This window comes from Castanea sativa, chromosome 6 (assembly GCF_040712315.1).
Source record: "Castanea sativa cultivar Marrone di Chiusa Pesio chromosome 6, ASM4071231v1".
NCBI classification, from domain to species: Eukaryota; Viridiplantae; Streptophyta; class Magnoliopsida; order Fagales; family Fagaceae; genus Castanea; species Castanea sativa.
Window position 1 is genome coordinate 54970689 of NC_134018.1, and position 10667 is coordinate 54981355.

The window sequence follows — 10667 nt, forward strand, 5'->3', positions numbered from 1 at the left end:
TTCCTTGAGCTTTTTTGATTGTTATCCTCTGAATTTTCCTTGATGCACTTCAAAATCATTTCCCTTAAGTTTTTTGAGGTCTTTAGTTTTTTTTGACAATTTTTGAAACTTTGGCCTTACCTTTTGCCAACAAAACTATCGTTCTTGCTTGGCTAGTCGTAAATTTTTCGAATTTTTTGTATATGTTCATTCCATATGCTTTCTCCATTTCAATAGGTAATGAATTGGCCAGTTTCAAAGACAATAGCCTAAATTGTCATATATCTACTTTCGTGCTTGTGTGTTCTGATAAGTATTACTGTTTCCTAAAAAATAAAAGTAGTGGCCCTCATGTTTAGCGTAATTCCATGGACCTCTTCTTTGTTGGCATGTCAACCTTAGTTTTTTTAATTTGGTTTTTAGAAAAAATAAAAATTGATGGTCTACGAAAAAAGGAAAATTACCATAAAATTGGGTCAAATTAATTTTTGTATGAACCTGTCACAAATGACGATCTTTTATTAAGAGCCCGTTTGGATAAGCGTTTTGGTAATCAAAATGCACGTTTATGTATGAAATTGCTAGAAGTTAAAACGTTTGGCATTGCGTTTATAAAGAAATCACATTTTCAGAATTGCTAAAAACTGAGTTTTCAAAACACAATGAGCTCAAGCTTTTTCAAAAACACGGATGAAAACGCAATTATAGGTTTACTATCAATGTTCCTTTTTAAGTGTGAAATTCTTAAAATATCCTCACAAAATTGCATAATGACCAAAATACTTGAGAAAAATTTATTGCCTTGACACTATCAATCTCCTCTGTGCTTTTGCCCTGTTGCCTCTATCTAGCTCCTGTCTGCCTCCAGTTGTTCACTTTTTAGCTTGTTGCTTCGTTTTCATTGCAAGGATTAGTTGTCCTCACTTTGCTTGACTAGAATCTTATGGGCAAGGGTAAAAATTGGAGCTAAAGAAGATTAATGGGCGGCGGCGCTGTAGGGATGAGAAAAGGAAGATAAGCAAGTAGAAAAGTGGTAGGAGTCTAGGGGATTGATTCTTTTGCACAAAATATATATATACTTAAATATAAAACATTAAAGTGGGTGTCCTTTTCTTTTCTTTTCTTTTTTCCTTTTTTTATAATTTTTTTAATTTTTATGAAAACTTTTTCTTATTTTATAACAGGTCAGTAACCTAAAAAAAAAAAATTCTATTATTATATGTCTTACAAGTTACAAGATAAGAAAGGAGTCTTGACAACATAGTTATGTCTATTTTGGTAAATTACACTTATCACATACATTTTACACCAATTTTATCCAAATGTTCAGTTTATAGAAACCACACTTTGTCATAGTTTTACCAAACGGTTAAGTGTGATTTGATAAATAGTGTTTTCAAAACGCACGTTATAAAAACGTTATTTTAAAAAATGCACATTTTAATTTAAAACTTATCCAAACAGAACCTAAATTTTGCATTGATATCATATAGTTATTATTATTATTATTATTATTTTTTTTTGTTATGGGAATACTAGAAACTTTTATTGAACCATATTAATACAGTTTACATCTTGCAGAAGAGCTTGTACAATAGAACAAGGATCCTCTTCTAGTCAAACTAAAAAATCTTCTATGCCTTGGGCATATTTTGCTAGTAAATGAGCCGGCTTATTCCCTTGCCTACCAACATGGGAGAACTCAACCTGTCGAAACTCCCTTGAAATTGATAGGGAGCTGTATACAATGGCAGCCACAGACGAGGGAGGGTGTGAGATTTCCTTCAAAGCATTAATCACTAGCATAGAATCACCTTCAAGAATGAAGTCTTGAATGAGGAGGTCTTTCGCAAATTGTAATCCAATCTCCACCGCCTTTGCTTCGACTTCTAATGCTTTAAAAGGGGCCCATATCTTCTTGCTAAGAGCACCAATAGTATTACCATCCGCATCTCGAACCACAACACCCACACCAGCAGCTTTTTGTGAAGCGAACACAGCCCCATCAATATTAATTTTGAACTTGTTCGGTGGTGGAGGTTTCTAGCGCACAAGCAAGGCACTTCGTGGCTTATCAGGTTCTTTGACACATGCCTGATACTCAGCCAGATACTCTAACGCATCATTCACAATTTTGCTTACACTTTTCTTCCCACCTCAGTCCGAACTTCATTTCGAGATGTCCATAGAGCCCACGCCACAATGACAATATTCTCTAACTGCAGATCATCCCACTTTGCCTCAAAGACTCCATACCATAATAAATCCATGAAAGAGTGAAACTGGATGTTTGTATGAGCGGGGAAGAGTGGAAGACCTTCAACATGCCCCAAGCTTCACGTACACATTCACACTCCCAAAACAGATGCCCAGACGTCTCTAAACCCGAATGGCACATCTCACAGGTACCATCCGTAAGCACTTTCCTCCTAACTAAATTTTCTTTAGTAGGAAGAATATTTTTGCATGCCCTCCAAGCAAAGTGACGGACCTTGTGAGGAGTGTTAATCTTCCACAGGAGCTTCCAAAATTTCCTCTGTCTACTATCATCTGAAACAGCCCCACCAACACTTTCAAAGGCCAACTCCATTGCTATTATATATGCACTACGAACACTGAACCTTCCATTATTTGTGTGTGCCCACACCTGCTTATCCTCAGGTAGCTTAGAGCTTAATGCAATACCACAAATCTCATCAGCTTCATGTGGGAGAAAAGTGCTTTGTATCAGTTCTGTTCTCCACGTCCCAGAAGTTGGGTCAATTAATTCACTAACTCGAGCCTCCATAGGTAGACCAACAGGGGGAGAAACTACCTTATATGTGGAGGGGATGGGGATCCACTTATCCACCCAAATCCGGATGCTATAACCATTACCTACCTGCCACTGTATACCCTTTTTTACTATATTCTGCCCAGCCATTATACTCCTCCAAGCGAAAGAAGGGTTTGCACCCAATGAATCTCCACCCAATTGAAGCCTCCAACCCTGTTTTGCTAACAAAGCAAGGTTGAATTGTTTGAGATGTCTAAACCCCAAACCCCCTTAGGATTTTGGGGTGCAAAGCTTGTCCCAACTAATCCAAGCCATCTTTCTCTCCTCCTTTTGTTGCCCCCACCAAAAATTCCTCATAAGACTGGTCATCTCCTCACAAAGTGAATCCGGGATCTTGAAACAACTCATAGCATATGTCGGAATTGCCTGGGCTACTGTTTTTATCAGAATTTCCTTTTCTACTTTTAAGAGTAGTTTTTCCTTCCAACCAACTAGTTTTTTCGCTAGTTTCTCTTTGATCTCCTTGAAAGAGTTCTTCCTATTCTTCCCCACCAGAGAAGGTAGACCCAAGTATTTTTCATGTTGTTTGATAACTTGTGCCCCGAATCTGTCCTTTATCTCATCTTGGACTTCTTTAGCTGTATTGTTGCTGAAATAGAGTGAGGTTTTCGCCCTATTTAATTGTTGCCCAAATGCTTCTTCATAGACCTTCAATATTCTCTGTAGGGCATCACATTCACCGATTGTGGCTTTGCAAAAAATAATACTATCATCTGTAAAAAATAGGTGAGATAGATAAGGACCATTTCTGCATACGGAGATGCCCTCCATGGTCCCATCAGTAACAGCTTTCTTAATCAAGGCTGATAAACCCTCAGCACAAAGAAGGAAAAGATAGGGAGAGAGCGGATCACCTTGTCTAAGACCTCTCGTAGGGGAGATATGGCCTTTGGGTTGGCCATTAATTTTGATAGAGTAAGTCACAGGGGAAACACACTGCAACATAAGATTCCGCCATCTAGGATGAAAACCCAGTTTCTCCATAATTTTATCCAAACATACCCATTACACCCTATCATAGGCTTTGCTCATGTCTAGCTTTAGAGTCATCTCCCCTTTTTGCCCCGTTTTGTTTTGACTAATGTGATGCATTGTTTCACAAGCAACTAATATATTGTCAGTGATGAGTCTGCCATTGACAAAAGCACTTTGAGTATCACTGATAATAGCTGGGAGAATTTTCTTCAACCTGTTAGCAAGAGTCTTGGCAGCCATTTTATACAGCACATTGTATAAACTAATAGGTCTATATTCAGTTACTCTTTGAGGCTTATTCACTTTAGGGATCAAAACAATCTAAGTTTCATTGAAATTAGGAGGAATGATACCAAAATTAAGGAAATCAAGGACAATTTTAGTAACTACATACCCACAGTTGGCCAAAAATTAAAGTGAGCAACAAGAGATTGGCTTTAGCGGTGTGAGGAGAATGGCTTTAGTTGGGTTGACTGTCACTTTAAATTCTTGTTTACGATTTTTGATATGTTTGTGGTGACTAGTTTAATTGTTGAAATAATTATTACTCGTGGACACCACCAAATGGGCACCCATTGGAGTAGCCACTTATTTTATATTTTTTTAAAGGAAAAATAAGAAATAAAAATCCTTTTGTTTTAGAATAACATAAAAAAAAAATTAGACTACATTTCACCAAAGATGGGTTCAATTCGGGCCCAAATTATGGTGATGAAAAGGTGTGAGGCACTCATGCATACTTGGTATGTCTACTTATCTCTACTAAATAAGAGTATTTATATTAGTTTCACCAATTTAATATTTCAGCAAAAATTTATCTAAACTTAAATAAAATAATCGTGCATCAGCCTTACTAAATTAGCTAAAGTTTTTAAAGAGGATAATCTCATCTCTACATGCAGTGAGCCTCTATCATCGCCACATTAAAATTCAATGTTGATAAAATATTGATGCTAATGTATGTGTATGAAGATAATAGATAGCTAAACTAGCAAAAGTAGAGTTTTTGGATTAGTTTAGCTAAATATTTGAGTAGATAGATGTAAATGCTCTAAGTAAGGGCGATTTTAATATTTAATTACTTATTTGATGGATATGAAATTATTAACCAAATTAATTTCATGTTAGAAACAAGGTAAAAACATTGAAATTAACAACATTGATATTTTTTTTAAAAAATCCGTGATAATAACTAATAAGAACAAAAAGATAGAAAAAGGAAAACATAGATGATAAATGCATAATTTAATTTTTACCAACTTAAACTCAATGTCCAAAGTCAATTTTGGAGATGATAAAAAATAAAAAAAGAGAAAAGAAGAGTGAGACATAAAATGGTACAATCTGATTGTGTGGTTAGTGAGGTGAACAGTAAACTAATCTGAGCTAACAAATAGCAAAGGCAATACTGAAGTTGAATAGGAATAGAGACAAAAGGGAGAGTACATATAATTATATAGGATTTTACTATCCTATGTCTTTAGTAAACCATTTTAGAAATTTTTTTTATAAGAAAGTGAAAATGTGATTAACTTTTTTCACAACTTTTTAAATTGCTCATAAAATGTTTCTTAAAATGAAAACTGAATATATAATTAGATTGTACCATTTTTTTTTGTCTCACTCTTCTTTTCTTTTCTTATTTTATATTTTTTTTATTAACTCCAAAATTGAGTTTGGACATAAAATTAAAATTGGTAAAAATTAAATTAATGCATTTCCCTTTTCCCTTTTCCATCTTCTTCTTATTAGTTATTATTACTAATTTTTTTAAATGATCTACTTTCGTATCAAACTCAACCATCATATAGTCTTAGTCAATATGTAAATACTATTTAGGTCAAACTTATTTATAATCCATGAACATAAGTGGGAAATATCAAAAGGGTTTTTAATTTAGGACTAAAGTAGGGTTGCTTCGCACCTCAAGGAATTTTTGTAGTTCTTAGCTCGGTTGTTTAAATTACTAAGTCCAATGTATTATGTATAATAGTTATAGATTGTGAATTTTTGTAGCTCTTACTTTGGTTGATTAAATTACTAAGTACAATCTGCAATAGATTGTGAAGGTCCAATTATAAACATGATATAACCATTTCCCTTCTTTCTTAATTTGGAAAACATCCAAATAAAAGGGTTTTTATAAAATTTATAAAACATCCAAATAAAGAGAAGGAATAACCACTACCTCTTCTCCCATGCCATCTACTTCCCATATTAATTTATTCTGTTTTTGTATCAAGCCAACATTTTCGAATCCAATAATTCGAATCCAATAATTCGTGGATGTTTTGAGTAGAGAACCAAAATGAATGTCCGCCCTCAGGTTAGTGACATGATCACATACTATAGTTTTGGTGTAAATATACTGAACATGGTCACATACAAAAATAGGCATCACCAAGACACCAACCTTTAGTCTGGTTGAATTAGTTACTCAATCTTGTACTCCAGCCACATTCTTGAGTACCGACCCCAGGGTGTAAGCTGCTGCTGCAGCAATTGCGCCGGTGAAGAGAGTAATCGCCATAGAGAATGCATAATTCTGGCCTGCAATCTTGGCCTTTGCCATCCCCAGAAGCACAAGCGCTAATGCAGAAAGGATACATGCACCAACAAACTTGATGGAGTCATTATTTGTGAATGGAATAAGGATGATGAAAGAGAGGAGAGGGGCACTCCCAAACACAAGGAAAGCAACAAACGTCACCAGGCCATTCTTCCATGGCTTGTCCGCTTCATCTGGCGGTAGTATTCCTTTATGAGCCATCATCTTCTCATCCACAAAGATATCCTTGTATTTTGCAAATATGTTCACCACCTTGCGCCAAGAAATTTCATTAAGTTTATAATATAACAAGGTCAACTAAATTCTCTCCATATTGTATGATGGGCATCAAGATATAATTTGTCGCAACAAAATTCCTTATCTTATTATCTCAAGTGACCACACTTTATTAAAAAGTTCGGTAAATTATATAATTCTTCTCTTGTTTGGGATGATTTTAAATTAAATTCTTAAATTTAAAAAGTTTTAACTAGGGAAGGTTTTAAATTAAAAATAAAATTTTAAATATTTATATACAACCTGCTTGAACTTTGAAAAAAATTTCATTTAACATTCTTAGTCACCATTAACGCAATTAATATTTAATTATTTTGATCCAGTGGAATGTAGCAAAGGCCATACCGTGGTGGCATCATTAATATCCATCCCAAGAGCTTGATACTGTCTTAGTAATTCCTCTTGCTCATTGCCGCCATGATTTGTGACATCCCATGCAGTCACTGCCCTTTCCTTTGCAGCCACATCCTTCTCCGTGCTGCTGGATACAAAATCCCCAAACCCCATTGATATCCCATCAGCAACCAGGTTCGAAAATCCTAGCACCAACACATCCACTACAAACACAGTAATTGTAAGTCAAGTCTATGCATTATGAAGAATGAATACTCTATGCATTGCCCTCTAAAAATTAGGGAAAAATGCTTTTAAATAGATCAAACTCTAATATACACCTGACATGATAAATGAAGAACGACAAGTGAACCTGTTGGTTTAAGAGGAAATTGAACCAAGTTCCCCGTCCACGTCTATGAAGGACACCACTGGAGAACGAGGCCGACTTTGCCTAGTTCATCTATGTTTTTTATTTCCCACTCATCACTTAGGAATATGTGCATTGTGTTCCATGATATTTTGATAACTAAATTACACCATTGTACAATACTACTTCTATATCATCCGCACAAAAGTTTAAAGACAAATTGGGCCTATACCAGCTGACCCATTCACTTCATGGCTAAAAGCCCACCAAATTCTGTGGGTGTACAAAATGTTCATACAAGCTGTGCCACCATCAAGTTATTGTTTACAACACTAGGAAGAAAAAAAAGGGTAATAATATGCAGCAATTATAAGAGTAAGTTTACTGCCACAAATTTTTCTATAACTTTACCACAACTTTCTATGTGATGACTCATGAATGGTGGAAATAAAATTGTAGATTTATGATTTCACCATTCACAAGTAGCCACATAGCAAAGTTGTGGCAAAGTTATGGAAAAGTTTATGTCACTAAACTTACTCATATTATAAAGGCTTTTTTTTCCCTTATTAGTAATTTAAGGCACTTGGCAGTCCAACTCCTCTTTATAAACTTTAGATAACCACCCTTATAAAGGTTTAACATTTTACTGAATCAAACGTTGATACTTGATAGAGTGCAAAATACCTCCCATTGGTTGAATTAGACCTTTGATGGTAGCCAAAAGTGTTGCAAGTTAGTAACATTAATTGCCCAACTCTCCCAAAACCTAGGTTCAAATTCTCCCTCCCTATTGTGAGGGGAAAAAAAGGATCTCAAGATAAATAAGAATTACCATCTCAAAAAAGTAGGTACAATTAGAAAAATGAAGCGTGGTGTCTTTTTATTCTTTCTTTTTTATTCATCTTAATGGTGGAGTGAGATCCCAGCCTCCATGTACCATGAAGTGTAGAGGTGACACTAATAAATTTATTTGCCCCTTTTGATATAAGGGAGGGAAGGAGGATTTGAACTATCTAGTTATAGGCTTATAGCAAGCAAACTATAATTTCAATTTCAATTAGTTGTACTAAGCATTATTGGTATTAATTGGGTCATTTATGATATGAATAATTATTCATTACTCCCCTAGTAGAGTGATAGTGATAGATTACTCTCTAGTCTCTTGTTCCGTTGCCCAAAAGGTAATTGGATTTGAATTAAGGCCCACCACAATTAATTTATAGTGACATTCCTATATGGTAATTCTTAATCAAACATAAAGAAAAGATCGTGGAATTAGGTTTAGATTGACTTTTAAGTTTTAAGAGTAAAACAAGAATCATGTTCCACAAGGATAATGGATCCCACTAATTAAATGTCACTCTTCTTTAATAGATAGTCTTGTATTTATGATATTTAAAAGTCTTCTTTTTTTTTTTTTCTTTTGATAATCCATCCAATAGTTGAGGGAGGGGAGATCTATATCCTGAATACCTTTCCAGAAGGTAAGGCTCTTGGCAAAGTCCTTTAATTATTTTAAATTCAACTCACAGAAAAATAAGGGATGAGCTCAAATAAATTAGGCTAATAAGATTTTATGTGACATATAAGGGTTAAATTGTTGTATAATAAATTAATAACAAAAGATGCACTGACTTGTGCGACAAGTGTCCCTTTTGTATATTTTCCTCTTTGGGTTTTGTAATAAAAATTTGCATTCAGTTAATGAGTTTTTTTTTTTTTAGGAACCAGTTAATGAGTTAATCAACCACTTTAAGAAAAAATATAATTTATTATCACTTTAATGGAATATATAAAAAGTCGCTAAAAAAAGATAATTACTTTTTTTTTCTTTTCTTTTACAAAATTTCTAAAAATGATCCATTTAAGTCATGCATTAGCTTTTTCTAAAAATATAATCTTATATAAAAAAAAATTTAAAATAATAAACCACCTTGACAAGTGGCCTTCCCTTTTGTATCTTTCCGCAATAAATTTGTTTACCTTACATCAAAAAAATTAAAAAAATTAATAATAAATAAATAAATAAAAAGATCCACCTCAATTGTGCCACAAGTGACACTCCCCTAGACCTAGAGTGGAGAGCGTAGGGGACCGCTTGATCTGCCCTTATGGAGAAGCTGAGTTCAAATCCCTTGGTGTAAGCTAAATTCTACCCACTCCCTCATCCAAACGACACCTTTAAAAAGTCATAAATCCTAATTCCAATGCTCCAATACAATTTATCTAGACTTTTAAAATGTTAGAACAATATTTAAGAATGAAATTAAACTAATCAAAATGAAACCTTAGAGATAGGATATTCGAGCCCAATACAATTTCAATGAGACTTTATTCCAAGGACAAAACTCGAGTAGATATAATTAATCGTTATTCCTTAAGTTCTCCCATTAAATTCAACCAACGCAAATGATCTTGCATTGACTGATACCACAAACTCTATGATTTTTTTTAATGAAAATTTAAATTCAACCATATAATTCATTGATTAATACAACTACACGGATGAAGTTAATTGAGAAAATAGGTGATCAAAGTATCAATATTTAAAAATTAGACTTATTACAATATATTTTTTATAATAGTGTGAATTCAAATGGAAGTCAATAAAAAGTTGCATTGTAATTCAAATCATCAAGGTTTTTTATGAACTTCATTTTGGCAAACAAGTAACAAATACACCAAACAAAAAATGAAAAAGTAAAAGTGGGAGAGAGCTCATCACCTGAGGAATAACGGCTAGCGGAAATGGATGAAATGAGAGAGAAGCAAGTGACAATGGCATCAAGACCAGCATACACAATGCTCTTCACAAACTCTCCCTTCCAAGGCTCTCTTGGTCTTCCACTTGCACCACCTCTCTCACTATCTCCTCTTCCATCCTCTGCCCTTAGCAGCCTGCTGGTGCTGGTGGCTCCGCCAGTGTTCTTAGCCATTCCTTTTTACTCTCTCTTTTTTCTTTTTCTTTTTTACTTTGTACTTTTGTCTTAAAATTCTCTTACTAGCTAGGATTCAATTATACTGAATATATGATCCAAAAAAAAACAAAAATAATTACAGTTCTATAAAGACGTAGATAATGAAAAGCTGAAAAAGAGAGCGAGTCTTTGTTGTCACCATGCATGCGAGGGAGAGGACACGTGGGGGTGGAGCTGTCACTTTGTTTCTTTGTGCCAAGTCGTAAGTCAAAACTGTTAACCATATATGTATATAGAAAATATTATAATTATTATATATTTGAATATTTGAGATAATGATTGCAATATGCCAATATCTCATTCTCACTCACTGCAACCATGTGCATGAGCATGAGCAAAAGGCACCCA

At 34.4% G+C, this 10667-nt stretch overlaps 1 protein-coding gene across 2 annotated transcripts; it reads right to left on the reverse strand.

Moving 5' to 3' along the window:
* Positions 1-6068: 6068 nt before the first annotated feature.
* LOC142637980 (uncharacterized) lies at positions 6069-10303 on the reverse strand. Of its 2 annotated transcripts, none has more exons than XM_075811968.1 (3): positions 10067-10303; positions 6981-7192; positions 6069-6584 (listed from the first exon to the last, which is right to left on the reverse strand). In XM_075811968.1, the coding sequence occupies exons 1-3, from the start codon at positions 10275-10277 to the stop codon at positions 6228-6230; spliced, it is 780 nt and encodes a 259-aa protein (XP_075668083.1). In that variant the 5' UTR covers positions 10278-10303; the 3' UTR covers positions 6069-6227. The 2 variants fall into 2 exon arrangements, with proteins under 2 accessions (XP_075668083.1, XP_075668081.1); XM_075811966.1 differs by having other exon boundaries at positions 6069-6611.
* Positions 10304-10667: the final 364 nt, after the last annotated feature.

Coding starts and splice junctions, on each gene's coding strand:
- LOC142637980 (XM_075811966.1), bottom strand. CDS start 10,277: ATGGCTAAGAACACTGGCGGAGCCACCAGCACCAGCAGGCTGCTAAGG. Junction 7,193..10,066: donor CGCTAGCCGTTATTCCTCAG/GTGATGAGCTCT, acceptor CTGTGTTTGTAG/TGGATGTGTTGGTGCTAGGA. Junction 6,612..6,980: donor ATATTAATGATGCCACCACG/GTATGGCCTTTG, acceptor TCTTGGCGCAAG/GTGGTGAACATATTTGCAAA.